This window comes from Alligator mississippiensis, chromosome 10 (genome assembly GCF_030867095.1).
Source record: "Alligator mississippiensis isolate rAllMis1 chromosome 10, rAllMis1, whole genome shotgun sequence".
In the NCBI taxonomy this organism is placed as follows: domain Eukaryota; kingdom Metazoa; phylum Chordata; order Crocodylia; family Alligatoridae; genus Alligator; species Alligator mississippiensis.
In genome coordinates, this window is record NC_081833.1 from 2,461,636 (window position 1) to 2,480,893 (window position 19,258).

Genomic DNA, 19,258 nt, shown 5'->3' on the forward strand with positions numbered 1-19,258 from the left:
TTTAATGGGATTAGACTGAGGGTTAATCAATCCCATGAGAGGGATTGATTAGTGTAAGTGGAAGGAGGTCAGTGGCCAAAGCACTGACTGAAAAGAGATCCTGGAAAGGCTCCTGTGTGAAACCAATCCCCTTTATACCCAGTTTGAAACACAGCTGCTGTTTTAGTTTTGAGAGGCTGGGTTATCAGACAGCATCTGCAACGCAAGGCAGATGCATTTAGGTGATGTGTACAGCAAAACTAGACTACATGGAATTAAGCTGGCAAGTCTTGATTTATGGTGTTATAGATGCGAGTAACTGCTAGAACCAGGAGTTTAAGTTCTCGTCTTACTTGTGGTGATTAGCAACAGTTAGTTCTTAACCTCCAGCAGCAGAATCCTTAGGTAGAAGCACAGAGATCAAATTACTTTGATCTGTAAAGCTAAGAATAACACCTAGGACTTCCAAACCGAGTGCAGTGCAGTGCAATGCAATGCATTCCCTAGATCATGCTGCCTCCTCTCCCTCCAATGCAAGTGTGCATCTGCCATGCACTGCAGGTAAGCTGCATGCATGTACACTGAGCTTATACATACATATATGCAGTTCAACAAAAGATTAATTTTAAAGGTTGTTAATGGTAGGACCCAACTCCCACAGATCAGTGGTAATGAACTAGGCTCCAAGTTGGGGTTGTCTTAGTTCAGTCAGACATAAGCAAGTCATGTGTACACACCCTCCCACTGCCTCTCAAGGATGCTTATTAATATGTGTGCAATAAAATATTTGTTTAAACTGATACAGGTCCCTTCTTGCACCAAAATGAATTTTACCATGTTTTATTTCTTCCCACTATGCTTTGCACAGGGATGTTTCTAAATTCAAGACAGTTAGTAGCATCAATAGGTTTCTATGTTTTCCCTTCTGCCAATACCAGTAGATTCCAGATGTTAACAAGTGCCCATAAACAGGTGAAATGCAAGTACAAGAACATATTTTAAATGTAATTCCACAATCAGAGAAGTTAACATTAGCACAAGGCAGCTGAGCTCATATCTACAAATTATACACTAATTTCTTTATGCTGTTTGCATTTATAAATCTTACATTCAGTATGCAACTCCTATTAGTAACAGTAGGAATACTTTGTACATTCTTTACTATTGACCAAGTAGTGCTACTTTGTATCACTGAAGGTACAGTATTTGTAAATAAAGAAAAATGTAGTCTTTTGTGTCTAAAGTGTAGAAGTGAGATGGTTGCAAACTTTTCACCATTCATTATAAGCAGAACACAAGTTTGTTAAGCAGAAGAACAGTTTATTGGCAGTTATTTCCAAAACTGCAATGACTGAACATAATAAAAACGCTCGAAAAAGGGAGGAAAAAACAGTCAGGAACAATGAAACAAAACTCAGCTTTAAGTGCCTCACTTAAAAGCATTTATTAATGGGACCCCATGAGCAGGCAGTTCCTGGTGCAGTTGACGGAAGAGCATAGCACATTTGTTTCTTTCTTGCATCCTGCCTAAGGTGTGAAAGAGTCTGGCCTGAAAATAAAGAACATCTCTGAGTTGTTCTCTGCAGTCCACTTTCACAAAATAAACCTTGGCTTCATTTAGATTCAGGATAGCCGATTCCAGAGCTGTCAAAAGGGAGAGGAAGTCCAGTATTTAAAATAGTGGTAAAGTAAAAACTACATGCAATATAACCCTGTTCCTGGGGATCCCATTATGAATTACTTAATGTTCTAAATTAGCAAGTACAAGACATGCTAGAAGACATTCTATAATTTCTTTTGAAAAAAAAAATAATGGTCTCTTAGCAACAATTCCGTTCAACTACAGCCCCCGCTTTTCAAGTTTTGCTGCAAGGTGTGAGCAAATTGTGCAGATAAGCAAGGCTCTATTGACCTTGTAAAAAAGATTAAGTATTTACAGAATTTTTAGTCCAGACCTAGGCCCTGATCCTGCCATGTAATATTGTCTTGAAATACATTATTGAGACCCAAGTATCTGTACTTGTTTGCAGTCCATTCAAAAGTGAAAAAAGTATAAATAGAATTATTCTTCACTCTACCTTCTGCCTTCTTCTGGGGAGTATAGGAAGTTGCAGAAGCAACCTGACATTTGGCCACCAAGAACATGGCACAGCCTTTGTCCAGTACTGCCCCATGAGCCAAAATTGGCTCTATCGCCATATGCAGAATATTCAGAGCTTGTTCAGGAATACCAAGAATCAGCTGAAAGAGAAAAACACTGAAACAGGTGTCCACTGAAAATAGCAGCTTCTTCTGGAGGAAACACAAGCCACTTGCATGCCACATCCATGTTCAGATAAGTCAATGTATGTGTATCAGTGCAGAGAAGGTTTTTAGGTTCTCCCTACAATCTTCTTTTAAAATCAAAGCTCATTAACAGAAGGAGATGCTAGAGCAAATGACAGTAGGAACAAGAAAACTCCTTATTAAATACTTCTTCCAAACGACCGGCAACCAGAACCCCCACCTGTCCAGTGTGCACACAGCCTTTAACTAGTATTAAATTCCAGTGTCAGTGCCTTGTGCTTATGTGAAGTTTTTATATCAGTTTATTGGCTATCAATAGAAGGGAAGGCAGCAACAATTCATGAAATGTGAGTGTAACATGCTGAAACTGAAGACATGATAAATGAACACAGCTTTCATACATTTTCCTGAAAGATTTTAGACATGCAAATCAACAACTGAATAATCCTGCCACATTAAAATTCTTAAAATCCAAAGAGCAGTAGCAATGGTAGCTGAATCTACTGCTTAAATTTAGGAGCCTGTGAAATCAGGACTCAAACCTACCTGAGAGAAAGCCAAATTCAGGACAGTTTCAGAGGCCAAATACTGTAGACTGTATTCTCGAGAAAGAGCAAGAGCCTGGAGCAGGACAGGGAGTGCAATTGTATGACATGAAGATCTCCAATAGAGTTCTGCTGTTGACAGAAGTACGCTGATGAGGGCCAGGGTTGGGGGAGGGAGGAGAGAAAAAAAAAAAAAAGCCACTATTTTCATGTAAAACTTCAAATGTTTCCCTCAGGACATCGGACACAAACAGCAGCGTGTTATCTACCCATAATGATATTTTTCCTTTACAATACCAAGTGTGCAACAAAATATTTTGTCAGTTAGTGGCATTTCCTTTTTAAGATAACATTTAATACTATTGTAAGAAGTAATACTTAAACAGATTTTTTTTAAACTAGTCTTATTTTAAATAAAACATTATTTCCTTTTCATGGACCTTTCCTTCTCTTCTTTGCCCTTAAGGGAAACTATAGCTCCAAAAACTCTCAACTTGGAAACTCATGGAAGTTTCACTACCTGATGCTTCTTTTAGTTTGGTGCTGGTTGTGGGGGGGAAGGGAAAGGGATGCAGAAAAGAAGTGTTGATAAAATGACTAGATTTGAGCTCTACAATATCGTTAAATCTCAAAAATACCCAAAATGCTGAAAACAAAAATGCAACTTTCACATCATTCACAATTTAAAATGCAGATACATAAACTGCATTGTTCATGATGATGGAAGCTATCATAGACTGTTCCAAATACAAAAGCGTTCAGTCTCTTGAGTACAGGGATGGATGATTAGGTACTATTTCCAAATCATTTGCTTTAAAAACAGTTACAAAGAGCAAGTTCATTCAGCTGAGCAGTGACTGTTTCCATTTCTATGGTAGTAAAATGAAATACTACCAACAAAGTTTATGAAAGATGGAAATATTTCCTAGTCCAAGCAGTGATCATCTACAGATTAATGAATTCATGGGCATTTACACATACGGGAGCAGGGGGAGGAGGGAAGTCACATACATCAGGATCCCTGCACTGAAAACTGGTGGCGGAGGCGCTTAACTGAAGTTTGAACAAGGAACTTTCCAGCAGACTCGATTAATCAAGTCTGCTCTGATATGCTATAATCACAGTGCATCAGAGCAGACTCGCTGCATGTCTACAGGTGCCCAAACTGTCCCAGTTATGGCTGCTGAGGTTAAATCAGTATCAAGTACTATTCCACGTTTTTCCTACCTGATCACCATCTCAGTATTCTTTATCTTCTGGCAGTGCGTCAACAGTTTCTGTAAGAGTTTGTGTGCCTCTGACATCTGGTTTTGGGCTTTCAATACAATAGCCTTTCTGCAATTCAAGACAAATAAAAACTTACCAGATTTCTATATTTTGGTCTCAGTTCTGCCGCTGGGTGCACTATAATGCACGCCGGTATGTTAGAGCTCTCCTCCCACACTTGCACATGCTTGGGTAGAATTGTTTCATAACTATACTTTGGAGCGGGCAAAGATGTTTTGTATAAACAGGACTTAGTCCTTATAAGCACACGTTTGTTCCAAAAAACTCAACACATACTTTAAGCACCCTATATGGAAGGAAAATGGGGGCCCTCCCCCATTTTAGATAGGAAAACCAAAGTTGATGCAAAGCAATCTTGCACAGAGTCATGCTGCAGGCAGAGATAGGCTTTTGGTCTCCTGATGATTTCATACAAATCCAGAATTACACTTTGATTTTAAATGGACACATTGATACATTCTGAAAGCAGCAGACCTACAATGTATACATTCATGTTTAGGTAATGCTACACCAGTTAAAGCATTTTTATAGCCACTAAGCTAGCCAGTGCTTCAAAGCCCTAGTGGAATGGATAGAATGGTATGTATTAAAATACACTATATATTAGTATACTTACAGCAGAACTAGGCAAAAAGCATTATATAGCAACCAGTAGAAAGTGATGTGTAGGTAAACATTTTATTCCCAGCAAGCATTATATTTCATTGTTAAAGATTTTAATGGGATATTATTGAACGCTATTCTGCAGGTTTGTGGTTTCTTACCTGTACACTCCTTCGATGCTATTAAGTGCTGTAATTCCTGCCACAAGAGAATCAGCAATGTGGTATCTGCCATCATTCATGGCTCTATCAAACTGTATTTTCTGATCAAACAGCATCCACAGCTAAACAGAGAAGGTCCAGGCATAAATAGTGGCGTACATGCATTTTGTGATCCAAAAATGAAACACATATGCTACTTTTAAACACAGCTGACTACCCTTTTATTTACTGGAGAAGCAGTACAAATATGTCTTCATTTGTTGTTTTGAAGAAATAGAACTCCTTTTACAGTGCAGAAACTAGAATGTGTTTCAAGATCTAAAACCCCTTATGTATTATGAGTTAAAAAATGTTGCAGAGTCTACATAGGAATAGAAGGCATGGAAAAAATGATAAACACTGCTTTTCAATCCAAGATGTTGACGAAAATCCCTCCCCACTCAAATGGTGACAGTACATTTTCATGGCTTTCAAATCTATGCGTGAATTTGTGGCTTCCCCATTAGTGAGAGGATTTATGTGGAAACTATTCAAATGTGCTCTAAACACAGTTTATACAGATGAAGTACAGAAGGAATTAGGATGAAGGGGAATTCTGATCCTTCTGCCACAGACACAAACTTGGCGCACAACTTTTTTTTTATTATTATTTTTTAAGTAGTATAGACCACAGGTTACCTGTGAATGCTGACTATTGGGAGGAAATCTTTCCTTCAAGTGTTTCAATATTTCAGAAGCAGCTGCAAAGTAGCCCTACAACAGAGAAACAGCACTGTGATAAGCATGCAAGCGCTCCTTAAGACAAAATTAACCCCCCTAGAAACAAGAAGTTGCTAAGAGAAAAATACTAAGATTTCCTTGCACCTCATCCATGTAGGCTGGAGATAGGAAAAATAACTCTAAATACACATACCTTGCCACATGTCACTCAGCTTGCCACAGGCCTGTGAAGCATCCCCACTTGCCCCTGCAAACATTTTTTGGGCAATTAACTATGAGGCTCACCTGCTCTGCATGTAGCTCAGCCAGGTGACACAACACTACAGCAAAGGATTCCGTATTATTCTGCTGGACACCCACATTTACAGATTCCAAACTGTTCATGCTCAGCAGTGTCTGGGCTTGTTGAAGAGCCATGGTGCTAGAGAGAGGAAAACCGTAATTTACTTTCATGCAGTAGTTCTAATCTATGCTCGAGCCATAAAACAAAAGCTAAACTATTTCCCCCCACCCCCCTGGAATTCCAAACTATGCAAGGCCCGAAAGTGCTCACGAAAAGACCATAAATCCACATAAAAGCATTCACATACAGAAGCTTTTTGTCTGGCTGAGGCTGAATAAACAAGGAAATTAAAATTACAGCTATAAGAGGATGATGAAATCTATCTTCTAACATAGGAGTTAAATGAGCAGGACCAGGAAGAACCAGCCCCAGCATCTGTTGATGCCTCACTTAGCACACCGAAGAGAAGCAGTCACTTGTACGGTTGTCAAGAACTCAACAAGAGCATCACTTGCTTACAACGTTAACAAACTACTATAAGCAGCAGAACTAGACTTTGGTGAGAGAAAATACCTGCGACCATATAATCTCCAAATGGCAGTTTTCTGTGCTATACTAATGTCAATAAGCTCTGACAGGCTGTGTTTCCAATGCAACAGATCAGAGTCCTTTAAGGCATCCATTAGCTTGTTGGCAGTCTTCCCTGCAAAAGCTCTTTGCTGGACCAAGGATTGTATTCCCAGGGAAGCTAGGTACTAGGAGGGATGGAAAAACAAAATTAGGATGGTAAAGCTGCCAAGCAACAAAGTCTAACAAAGCAGAAAGAATAAGTTATCAAAACTTCCACCTTTCTCCATATGTAACAATATGAATGTCACCTTGTTAAGGGATGAAAGGGATACTCTAGGCTCCCATTCCATAGTGGAACAGGTGGCGGGAGGGAAGAGGTTCAAGTTGAATCCTTCCAATGATTATGCTCTGCTTCTAGAGCTTTCCCTCTTTTTCCTCACTCCCCCAAATACTGATCAGACCTCCTGCACTCTGCATACCAGCTATATGATTAGCTCCCACTCCCTTGTCCCATCTGCTCCCTGCGTCATCTGGATTTTTCTTCCTCAGCCCTAGCAACCTGAAGTTACAGACTGGATCCTCAGATCTTGCATGGCAGCCTGCTCATTACACAGTCTTATGTTCATTTTCTGCCTCCCATACCAGGTCATGAATGTTTAAAGTGAGAGAAAGAGCCAGATTTTGAAACAAAACAGGAGACTTACAGGCAATCCAAAGTGAACAGCTTTTTTCACTGAGTGTTCTAACAGAACACAGCTATCTGAACTCTGCTGCTCCAAGATGTATAGCCAACTCTGTTTAGAAAAGAAGTTAAATGTCATTGCAGAGATATGCTGCTTAATACAAAACATTTCCAGGCATCTATTAAGAAGGGTACAAATCTCATTGCAATACAAACTTCTAGAAGTCACATAAAAATGGAACCTGCATTAAGAATTGACACAGCAGAAAAGACCAGTGTTCTGTTTAGCCTGGAGTTCTGGCTGCAACAGTGGCCAACACTGGAGATTTCAGAGTAAAAACGTAGAAACTATTATACTGTTACACATCTGAGACACTTGCACAATTAACCTAACTGGAGTTTATTCACTGCTGCAAACTAGGAGAAGCTTTTACTCCTACCTCAAAACAACACTCTGCTTAGAAAAGCTAAATTTCAGAATCTACAAAACAGTAAAATAAAAGCTTAGTCTAGTCAGACAGTGTCTTTCTAGAGAAAGAAGCACTTAATTCTTTCCCTTGTCATTGGCTGGATGGGAGATTTACACATAATCACTGCACAGAGGGGTGCTTGAAAACAAGCTTCTATGACTTATCTTGAACAGACCTCTTAAAAGTGCGAAAATAAATTTCCCAGCATTGCATGATTTGGGGTGCACGATGCCCATTCAGAAAGTTCCAGTTAGTACCTTGAAGTTCACTGCTTCAAGGATAGCTCACCCAGATTTACTGCTTACGGCACTAACAACCAAAGCATCATCCCAAGGTGGGGAAGTGACATTTAACTACTGCCAAACGCTAGACCCAGCGTACATCAAAAGTCTAATTGAGCTGAGAGACAGATGGCTACGACAGGCCATTTATCTCCCTTTAAAGCATGGCTGTCTTACCAAACAATGCTGCAAGCAAACATGATCATTGGACTCCTGTGCAATTCTGATGGCTTCCTGAAGAGCAAGCTCAGCCTGTTGACTATCAGCAAATCAAAACACAGAAAGCATTAATATTTCATTAACACCTTATACAGCATTATAAAAAGAGAATAATGTTAATCTAAATTATGCGTATCTTATTTCAAAGTGAGCTCTGATTAAACAGGTTAGACAAGACAGCATTTCCTTAAATCCACTTCTGTGTTAGCTTTAAGACAAGGTTCTCTCGCCAAGAATGGAATCTACAAGTTTTTGCCCCTTACCAGGATTCCCATCACACATACATGTTCAAAAGGCACTTCAGGTACTATTTTGATAGATGCAATGCATGCCCAGGTATAGAGGGTTTCTACTTCCAATCTACCTGACCCAGCTCTTTCCATCACTATCTTTGCACACTGGTAGCCCAGAGGCTTTTTTTCTATTTATTATTAAAGCATTGTTTTAAAATCCTAATGACCTCTTCACAAATTACCCAACCAGTGCTGGTTTGAGTGTAACAGGAGGGCAGCTGCACTTACATCTCAACTGATACATAAGCACTTACCTGCTGACCTGCATCTGATAAGTGAAGTAAAAGATCTACCACCCTGGGAAACAACTGCAATAATTTCCCAGGGTAGTAGATCTGCAACTAGACATAAAAAGAACTAGAAATAAAAAGAAAGATGCTAAGGCTTTTTATGTCAACTGTAATAGACATCAGAAGAACCTCTAGCCTTAGCGTCATTCTCATTTCTTAGTGAGACCACAAGGAAATCAGAATCAGCCCACGATTCCAAGAAAGTTCCCAAGCCAGTCCCCCTTCATTTGCCCCTGAACTACAGAATGCTCCTCCCCAGCCCCAAATCACTTTCAGATCATAAGAAAAGGTCCATCTAGCAGATGTAGCAACTTGTTTTTATTTATTTTTAATCGATCAGAAAGATGAATTAACTTACTAGTGGCCAAACCGACAATGCAACGCAGCTAGATTAAGAGCAGCATATCTCAAACTTCGGCCATAGCCTTCATCGCCATTACTTTTGCTTTCTGCTCCAGTGAGAATCAAACGGTCAAAATAATGAAGGAGGCTGTGTGTTGAACTGAAGAAATCTTGAACTCTTAGACTATTTAAGTAGCTTAAATAATGCTAAAATTTAAAGCAAAGTCAGCTTTAATTAAAAACAGAACTAACGACATGCTCTTTGAAATTACTTTTTTCATGATATCTCACTCAAAAAAAAGCTTCTGAGCTGGAGAGGAGGGTTATTTTGCAAACAGGAGCACGTTTGACCAAGAACCGTGCAAAAAGAGGCAGCACAGGCCTAGAATGAGCATTACTTTGGCAACTACATTTTGTCTTTACTGTCCAGAATACATGTATGCAATTCACTTCCGGGTCTCACAAGAAATCAATGCCCAGTATACACTCCACCAATACCAATGTCTCAGTCTTTTTACTAAAAATGTAGGGACATAACTCTTTAAATTACTCAAGACAGCTTAGTGTCAGAAGGACAAGTCTCAGTTCAGTTTGGCAGGGAGCATAAGCACGTGCTTACATGCATACACTTGTACAGTCTTAAAGAAGCCAACAGGACTACTCTTGTTTGAAGTTAAATGACTACTGTAACACCCTGCTGAATTTGACAGTATCTTCAGGATTTCTATTCTGAAACACCATATTAATATACAAAACTATTAGATAAAACTTAAACACTTTATTCTGGTGTACAAAAGTCCCCAGAAATAAATTGTATTTTAGAAATACAAAAGAATTGCCCTATGTGCATTTTGGTTGAAGGGAAGATACACTTACTGCTTCAGCAAAGTCGGGATTGAATTTTAACAAATTATTGAGTTCTTTTTGCAGTGCTGCTGGAGTAAGAGCCTTTGTCTCATCGTTCTTTAATAAAGAAGCCTGGAATAAAAATAGAAATTGTCACTAGGTAACTAAGATTGGGGAAGTGCAAATATCAAGATTACATTGTTAGCCATTTCTCATCTTTCTAACTACATAACCAACCAAAGAAGGTGTCATAAACTACACCTACAGTCATGTTTAAATATTGCCAAAGGCAATTCTACTCTAAGTCATATTAAATCATTCACCTTTAAAATGACCATAGTCACTTGGACAGCACTGTGGGAGGGATCAGGGAGTAGATTAAGAATAATTCAGCTTGCGTCTCTGGTAATTTAATGCATTGAACCTCTTATTTAATATGCTACATGGTTCTGATTATGTGTCACCCTGAATAAAAGTAAGCCCCACATTTTCAGGTTAAACAGCTTTCCAAGCCCAAAATCAAATCAATAACTAAAGAAACTCTTTGAACTGAAATTCCTTTAAATTAGTAACACCTGTCATCTGGCTCCACAGGCTGGATGAGTGGTACAGGGCCAGTCTGTGGGCTGGACTGGGCCCACAGACTCCATCCCTCACCCCACATGTTGGATCCAGAGCCTGTGGTGCCTGCTATGGGCCCCGTGATGCATATGGTGCCTGTTCCGATCATTCTGGGATACACGCCATGTCTGTTGCATTCTCCAGCCAGTCTGGAATTGTACTGCACACTGTGCACATTACAGCTAGTCCAAGATGCTCACTGGACAGGCCCCAGACTGGCCGTGGGAGGCACCACACATTGCACAAGCACTGCTGCAGGGCCAGCCTGGCACATGCTGCATGGGTCAGCTATGAGACCCAAGACCAGCACCTAGGGCTGGATAAGGGGGCTTCTCAGGCCAGAACTTTGACACCCATGTATTAAATAATCTCACAAGAATCAAATAACCAAGGAAAGAATTCAGAGAATTAAATGCACTAAAAATTATACTATTAAGAACCACACTGAAAAGATTTTTTTTCATTTGGTATTTTTATTGCATACATAAAAAATACTGCAATCACCCCCACCCCGCACTGTTGCAGGTCCACGTACAGATCAACTCTGTGAAAAATCAAGTATACTTTTTACGTTCTTTGGAAGCGGGGGTAGAAATAGAGAGATGGACACACACTTTGGTATATCCATCTGTTCATAAAAAGATTCAGACTAAAAAACTAAACATTTTAGTGTTGTTTTTTTTGGGGGGGGAAGAGGGAGAAGGGGGGCACTATAAAAAAAACCAAATCAAACAAACCCAGGAAACGCAAGAGAAAGATTCCAGTTAATCTGGTAAAGTTAAATGAACAAGAATAAGACTCCAAGTTTCAGTTAAATCAGTGACTACTATGTGTCTAAGACAGGGAAAAAATGACAGTTTATATACATAAGATATAAATACTGTGTGATAGTTTAAACAAGACAAAAATCTAGAATGAAGAGAAAATGCAATTCTGCTGTAGTGTAAATCAAATTTGTAACAAAGTGAAGCAATGTAAAAAACAGCATTCCAGCAAGACCTGGCTGATGTAGACAAAAAGCTCAATAACATTTAACAATTATTTTTATTTCTTTAAATATATGTTAAGTTTTGTATGCTTTTTTTTAGTAATAGCAAATTGGTACAAGCTGCTAATTGTTTGCTAAAGTCACAAGACTTCATATAATTCAGACTTTTAGTTTCAGCCAATATTTATTCTTTCCTGCAGGTAAATGTTCTGGCAAGTGTTTCACTGAACATAAATTTTGAATTTTTGAGTATAAACAGTAACACTAGAAACTAAACTGAGCAGCACTCAACATCAAGGAACTCAGTCATGCCATGTGCTTTGCATGGACACTTAGTTTCACTTTCAGGGTCTCACAGTGAGCAGCTAACAAATAAAATTCAATAGATTCCTAATAAGTCTGAGGAAAACATGTTTGCTGATCATTCATGAACACACAGACAACTCTTAACTTAAATATTTGCTCAGCAGTATCCAAGATTAACATACCTGCTGTGAAAGAAAGTATTCTGCTTGCTTCTGAGAAAGAGGACCACCACAAGATATTTCTTCTTCCCTATTAAACAGACAAAAACATTGGAAAGTGACAATTAAAATAGCTTATCCTGAAGCTATAAAAAGCTGTGCCAATTACAGATTAAAAAGAAAAAGACACACTTTAAAAAGGCTCCACAGACAATCACTATACAATATCAAGCATTAAAAGAAGCCTGGAGTGCAGAGATTGAAGTTTGGTAGGGTAGAGAAGGGACAGTTAGATCTGGCACGTAGGAGACAGAAAAAAGCAACCAGAAGGAACAAACATTGTCATAGGTTTTAACAGACAGTGAAATGGAATACATGTCTGAAGGAAGCCAGATGTGTTATTATGATGGAGAGTTAGTTTTAACACCAGAGTTAGTTTTAATTTTCTGCCTACAGGGGCTGAGAGCAACATGGAGATTATGTTTATTGTGAAGAACAGTAAAAACCCTAAGAACAAGGGCAAACAAAAGCTGCAGCAAGTCAAAAAGGGGATGGATGAAAAAACAGAACTAAGTTGTTCCAATGTAGTATTCACTGACCAAAGGTTAAGAGCAGGTAGATGTCAGTTTACGTGCATCAGCTGCTCCCTGACAAGTCTCCATCCCTTTTTAATTTGCTGCTCTTAGGCTGTTTGTCTAAGAGAGGAACAAGATAGGTTTGGGATGAAAGGTAAAGGCTGCTTTGTGCTATTGATCCTCTCTAAGAAGATAAGCACACAGAGTCACACAGACACTCTAGAAAGCAAAATTAATTCCCCCCAAAAAACTGCTCTGCGAAAGCTGAGAGAAGTAGCTGTCTACCAAAAAACAAAACTCCTACCACCATTAGCTAGATTCCTAGCCTTCAGGTAGGCTGGAAGAGTGCAGCCTCACTGGAGAGCCTGACAGTTGCAAATATAATTTAAATGTGTATATGAAAAAATAATTGTACTTAAGGGCTTTTTTAACATAAGATATAATTTTTAACTCATTAAAATCCTCGTTGTTGCACGTGGGTCTTTTTTTTCTTTTCCTTTTTAAAGAAAAATCAGAGAATTTATTAAATCAAAGTGAGGGAAAGTGCTAGAGCCAACAGTCGGTGACATTTGCAAACAGAATTATTGTAGATTTAAGAGTTGCAGTTCACAAGCGTTACCACTTGGTGGCAACAGGATATTAGACTGACCACTTCAGCACTACCTGGGAACAGTCTGAAAAAATGGACCAAGACAAAGTTTTTTTTGTGATGTCTTCTTCTAGAATGACCATAAAATTGAGGAAGAAGTCGGGCAGGTTTTTGAGCACAAACTTCCCTTCCTTCGGTAATCTAGGTTATTGCAATGACCTGCAATATTCTGGTCTTTAAAAAGAATTAACAGATAATATGTTTAAGTTTTAGATTTCAACATGAAACTACTGGTTACTTCATGAATCTACAACTCAAGAAACAATTCTGAAAATTATTTCTAGTTCTAGCAAAGATACAGCTTAAACATCAAACACTGTCCTAATGTAGCTCTGAGACTGGGGCTACTGATGTCTTTGTTTAATTCAGAGTAGCATTACAGCAAATACAGACCAAGGTAAGTAACAGCCCATCCTGAGTTAAGCAACTTGGCTAGTTGTCCAGCAGGGTTTGAAAGACTTTATAATATTTTCTATAATCACCTTAGAGGTATATCAAGTTCTTCTTTTTCCATTTTCCCTTCCAGTTCGTCAGTATTTGTGAGCTCCATATCAGTCTCATCAATTCCATTTTTTTTCTCATCATTCTGAAAATACTGCTGAAGTGCAGTATAAAGTTTATAGACCTGACTGAATGAAAGCTTGTTGTATGCCAAGATCATGTGGCGCAGAAACAGACCTATAAAAGGAAAATGTGTGTTATGATATCTAACTGCGGTACCAAGGAGTTTTAAATCAGGGAGTGGAAGTACTATTTTCGTGTTGGTTCTGCCATCAAGTAGGAGCAGAAACTTGCATTTTGCTTTATTTCAGTGCCCCAGCCTAACTATGAGGTATTTACTGCCTCATTACTTTAGAGAAACAGGTTTTCAATGAACCTAAGGCCCCATTCAACAGATAAATCTGATCACAGAACTCCTAATACCAGCAACAGCCACAGACGGTGCTGTAAAATTATTTGTTAGCCTGAAACATGTGATTATATTATCTTTATATACCTTTATTAAAAATTGGCCCAAAAAAAGGAATTGTAATTGTTTTTCAAATATAAAAATTAAGATGCACACATTTTCCTTTCCAAACAGATTCTTTGAACAAAGTATAGTAATAATAATGACCTACCCACTACACTTGTTTTGTGAACTTCTGGTTCGGTCCCAGTAAATGAATCTGACAGATCATCAAAAAATTGTTCCATATCTTTCAATTCTCCTTCTGCCATTAATTTTATCCTAAACAGAAGAAAGGAACTTTTTTAAAAACCCTTTCCCATACTGTGCATGTACATGTGTACGCACACAAAGCACTCTACCTTAACTCAGATGTAGAAAGAATAAGACCCAAACATTAGTTATAACTAAATGGTTACTAGCTCACTTATATGATTTCTAGCTGTTGAAAAATGTTTCTCTGTTTTGTAGATAACGGATTCATTTCACAAATCATTCATACGGTATTGCTTTTTCATCTGGAAAGATCTGTATGCTGAGAGTCACGTTGCAACAGGCTGAACACAGTTTGAGCGATTATTTCTGTACAGGAGAAATGTGATAAACTCTATATTGCTTTTCCATATTTTCTCTATTCTCTAAAACAGGTCCTTAAAGCAGTGATTTCCAAACTTCCTAAAGTCACAGAACCCTTTCTGATCATGTCTTTGGCCCTGGAAACCCTACCCCTGGCTCCGTGGGCCACGTGAACTGACGTGGAGCCAGGTGTCCCGGCCCGACAATGGTGGCACACCGCCTGCCCCAGCCCGTTCTGCCATTACCCCCCGGTCTCTTTGTGGAACCCTACTGAAAATGCCGGGTAGATATGCATCTTCACAGGTGAACTAAGTAAGATATAGAGAAAGCACAAGGTTTTATGAATATGAAACCAAGTTCACTTCATCCCCTGCAGACCCCCGGGGTTCCAGGGAACAGTTTGACAACCGCGGCTGAAGGAAAAAAAATAAACTTCAGTGTATTGACCAACCACGCTCAGGAGCTACTGACCTCTAATGAGAAACTTGCATACTAAAAAAAAAATAAAAATGGAAAATCTCTATATGATTTTCATAGTTCTCCAGAGCCTGATTCACGGAGCTAAAGCAAGTTTTAAAAAAGGAAGCTTCTGCTTCAACTTCCCCATCCGTGCAAGTGCCGTGCATGGAGCAAAGTGACTTGTTGGGACCCAGGCTGGGCCAGCAGCAGCATACTTTATTTAGGGGCAGACTGGCCTCGCACGCGTAGTACGAGCGCTGCGGTCCTCAACCTCGTTCGACTCGAGGCAGCTCATAAAAAACGCCATCTTCGTTTCCCTCGTTTTTCTGACGACAGGAAAACAATACAGCAACGCTCCTGTTGCAAAGACCTGGACCGCAACAGGGCAGGGCGTTTTGCACACTATGGGTTCCTAGGTGAAAAGCCAGGGTTTCTCTCATAAACAGCGCCAGCAAGGCCCCGGGCACAGTTTCGCACGGGCAGGCTACGATTTAGCTGCTACAAAAGGACGCGCAGCATCCGGGTTAATCTCTCGGGTCAAGGGAGCAGGCACAGGACAGGACAGGCTACCTGATGTGCACGGAGCTGGCCAGGTTGGGGCACGACTCTTCGATAGCCTTGCGCAGCCGGGACAGCGACATGTCAGGACCCTGGGCGAGCCAAAGGGGGGAAGGGAGGAGCTCAGGCAGCGGCTCCCCCCTCAGGGAGAGCCCCCTGCTTCTCTCAGGCAGCGCTGGGAGCTGAGGGGGCAATGGGAGTCCCTCCCTCCCTCCCCTCAGGCGATGCTGGAGGCCCCCCCATTCCTCTCACAGGGCGCTGGGGCCCCCCCCTCCCCTCAGGGGGTGCTCACAGACCCCCCCCTCAGGGGGCGTCCATGAGGGGACGCTGGGCCCCGCTTCCTGTAACGGGGCGCGCCGACCTGCAGCAGCGGCAGCAGCAGGCGGTTGAGGCGCCGCCGCTCCAGCAGGCCGAGCTGCGCGCCCGCCCGGCCCAGCTCGCTGAGCAGCACCAGCAGCGCCATCTTGTAGGGGGTGACCCAGTCCTTGATGCCGAAGACGTTGGCGTGCACCACGCCGTTGGTCATCATGGGGTTGAAGTAGAGGCTCTCGTGCACGCTGGCCATGGCCGGGCCTGCTCGCCGCTCGCCCGTCACCCGGGAAACCGGCCTCCCCGAAGCAGCCAATCGCGGCCGACGGCGGCGGTCACGTGGCGGTGAGGGCGGCCAATCGCAGAGCGAGCCAGACGCCGCGCAGTGCGCCGCCGTTTAGGCGCCGGGCGGAAACACGCGCGCGGCGGGAGGGGGTCGCGGGTGGAAGGGTCCTCCAGCCTCCCGTAGCGCTGGGAAATCAACTCCGCTCTGAACCAGCCTTTAATTGGCACGAGAGACAGTAAGTGCAACCGCAAGGGCTGTCCCCGGAACTCCCCCTCCAGCTGCTGAGTTAGCTGCATCCGAAATGTCCCCGAGAGTGAAGTGTTAGAGTCAAACAAGACACTGTCTAGACTAGAGACCCCCCCCTGGGAAGTGGCTCAAGAGGATCTGGGCAGACAAGGTTCCTTGGGTGACTCTGATATCTTTTATTACACCAACCCAAATGGTTGGAGAATAGTTATTAAGCAAGCTTTCGGGTTCAAAAACCCTTCCTCAGGCTAAGGAAGTTTCAGCAGTCGGTGTGTGCTCTTCCTGGAGGGAAGATCAAGAGGACCTGTGCATTCGTTCATGCCGGTGACCACTGGGGATGCGCCTCTCTTATTGACTACAAGAGACCTGCAGGGATTTAATGGTTAAAAAAAAAAAGCTCAATCTTGTTTCAGTCGGCAGGCATTAAATGGGACTTCGGTTTCCATGGTTCCCGATGCATGCTTTAAACAGCAGCCGAGGTACAGGTCTTGCAATATTCTTTGCCAGCGTGAACTGCTCAGGGGAAGAAAAAGGCAGCTGACAGACCCTCCAGGTTAAGTTGTGCGATTCGCAGTGCAGGCCCGGTGGCACAACGACCGCACAATGCCTGGGTGATCAGCGGCAGTCACGCCCGCGTTCCTTGAAAAGTTCCCAGATTCGGCTTGGTAGGAGGATCGTTAGTTTCCCTGTGGACCAGGTACTAAAGATTGGCACGACATGACTGCTGACCCGCTGCCAACCAAGAGAAAGGAAACACTGTATTATGATCATGTTGTCATTGGGATGTCTTACTTGTAAATTGCTCATCAAGGCCCTCAGGACTATCATTAATGGTAAATGGCTCTTTTCTGAATATCAAGCCGTTGTCCTAGTACCTCATTATTTTGTCTGTCAACACACCTCTGTTAAGAATCATTTTCAGATATGCTCTATACAGGTTCAATTAACCTTTGTACACCAGCTGTCATATTCCCCCGCCTGTGGTTCTTTATCATTTGTCTTTTAGATGAGTTATAAATCCCACTTTCATTGTCATTACATGTTTGATTTTTGCAAGAGTAGTTGTTAATCTTAGTTCTGGCCAGATTCCAATCGGGGTAATTATTCTGGTGCAGTTCCCTCCTGCAGCTTGAATCGGAGATCACAGACCTTTTCAACTGGCCACTGAAAAACCTGAGGAACACAAAAGCACTGGCCACTCTTGAAAACTTGGTTCCTAGCCAATGAGACAAATTGAGCTCTAATGTAAATTTGTATAATGCAACGGGCTTCCTGGGTTGCAGGCACACCCATTTACACTACTACTGAATTTGCCAGCTACAAAAATATGCCTGGTTTAAAAATATGAATTGCTTAGGGTGCAGTCTTGCTCCCTTAATAAAATTTGGCAAAATACCCATCGGCTTCAGCGAGAGCAGGATTGAGCCTTTAACTTTCACAATGATGGTAGGAGTTTGAAGATGTATTTATAAAATGCTTGTATCAGTGTGCACTGTATCATTATAATTGATTTAGCGTTAAGAGATGCTGTCCTGAGCAATGTCATGTACTATCCTTTGTCAAACAGCAGAATTAACCTTGGAAGGCAAAGCAATACCATACAGCCTGTGTTCTGTGAAATAGCCTCTTTTTAATTCATCTGTGCAAAAAGCAATCTGAGTGTTGAGTGAAGGGAGAAAAGTAATATTTTCCTTGCTTATTTTCATTCTTCGGTGGTGGGTTTTTTTTTTCTGCCCAGCAACCTAAGAGCATTGACATCATTTCATTAGGATTGTGAACGAACAGAAATAGCAGAAGAGCCTCATCTGCCAGGCTAGGGAGTGCAACTCATTAATCTTATTAGCTGTAACAGTGCAGGAGAGCATGGAGCCCCGCCTTTTTCCCAGCTTACTCGCGTGCAGCTGTACACCTGTCTGCCATCCCATAATGCTGGGATATAAAATGCATAAACTGCCCCTCGCAAAATATGCACTTTTCAGGATTCGAGACAGGCGGCCGGTCTCTGCTGGCGCTGCAGTGTTGCTGAAGGCTGCTACAGCTCAACGCCTTGTGAACTCCGCTAGAGGGGATGAGAATAATGTATCAGCGAAGTGCCTCCCCTCTGCTCTCTCTCTAACAGCAACATCATCATCTAGGGTCTTCTCGTCCGTACTAGGATGGCTGTTCCCGCTTTGACTGTGGCGGCAGCTGTCAGTAGAGGATGCTGTTGATGCTGCTCTCACTGAGAGCAGGAGCAGGTGCCTCTGGCAGTGCTGTGCCCGCACTAGTGGTGTTGCCAGCATGGCTGTGTGGGCTGCAGGCGGGATGTGTCCCCAGAGCAGCGTGGAGCAGGTCAGGGATAAGCCCCGGTCCACACAAAGCCGTAAAGAGCATTGCAAGGACTTGGCAGTCACATTAAGCTAAGCCAGGGGAGGTTCCTCCACACCCGTGATCCCACCAAGAACAGCCAGAGGATAAGTAACGTGCCCGAGGCCACGCAGCCAGTGCGTGTTACAACCAGCCCTGGGACGGCCAGGGCTCAATTGGAATCTTACGCTCTGGAGCTGCTGACGTCACAGCCCCGCTGCCTAGTCACCGCTGACGTCATGCCCGGCAGCAGCTGCCCAGACTGGCCTCCCGCCTGTCCCGCGGCTCAATATCTGGCTCCCCCCAACCGCTGCTACTGAATGGATCCTCCCTCCGCAGCGAATGGGCCCGTCCTTCTCCCCCATTGGCTCAGCC

At 42.0% G+C, this 19,258-nt stretch overlaps 2 protein-coding genes across 3 annotated transcripts in view; both read right to left on the reverse strand.

Annotated features, from left to right (window-relative positions):
* Positions 1-1,278: 1,278 nt before the first annotated feature.
* Positions 1,279-16,311, reverse strand: ANAPC5 (anaphase promoting complex subunit 5). The gene is made up of 17 exons (XM_006272826.3): positions 16,058-16,311; positions 15,709-15,788; positions 14,276-14,385; positions 13,637-13,832; positions 11,955-12,021; positions 9,888-9,989; positions 9,028-9,218; positions 8,045-8,126; positions 7,139-7,228; positions 6,438-6,619; positions 5,867-6,002; positions 5,540-5,614; positions 4,862-4,983; positions 4,038-4,145; positions 2,812-2,959; positions 2,058-2,220; positions 1,279-1,623 (listed from the first exon to the last, which is right to left on the reverse strand). Exons 1-17 carry the CDS (start codon positions 16,259-16,261, stop codon positions 1,409-1,411), a joined length of 2,271 nt encoding a protein of 756 aa, XP_006272888.2. The 5' UTR covers positions 16,262-16,311; the 3' UTR covers positions 1,279-1,408.
* A 1,836-nt stretch (positions 16,312-18,147) lies between these two features.
* Positions 18,148-19,258, reverse strand: part of KDM2B (lysine demethylase 2B) — a 140,474-nt gene continuing 139,363 nt past the window's right edge. For both annotated transcript variants that reach the window (XM_014594768.3, XM_014594771.3), the window contains exon 24: positions 18,148-18,596. The gene's annotated coding sequence lies outside the window, so the exon portion shown is untranslated. The remainder of the gene's footprint in view (positions 18,597-19,258) is intronic.

Excerpts from the sequence above, each read along its gene's own strand:
- ANAPC5 (XM_006272826.3), bottom strand. The coding sequence starts at position 16,261 with ATGGCCAGCGTGCACGAGAGCCTCTACTTCAACCCCATGATGACCAAC. Across the intron at positions 9,219-9,887 it reads ATCCCGACTTTGCTGAAGCA|CATTATTTAAGCTACTTAAA; the intron begins GTAAGTGTATCT and ends TTTAAATTTTAG. Across the intron at positions 2,221-2,811 it reads TGAATTTGGCTTTCTCTCAG|CTGATTCTTGGTATTCCTGA; the intron begins GTAGGTTTGAGT and ends TTTCTCTTTCAG.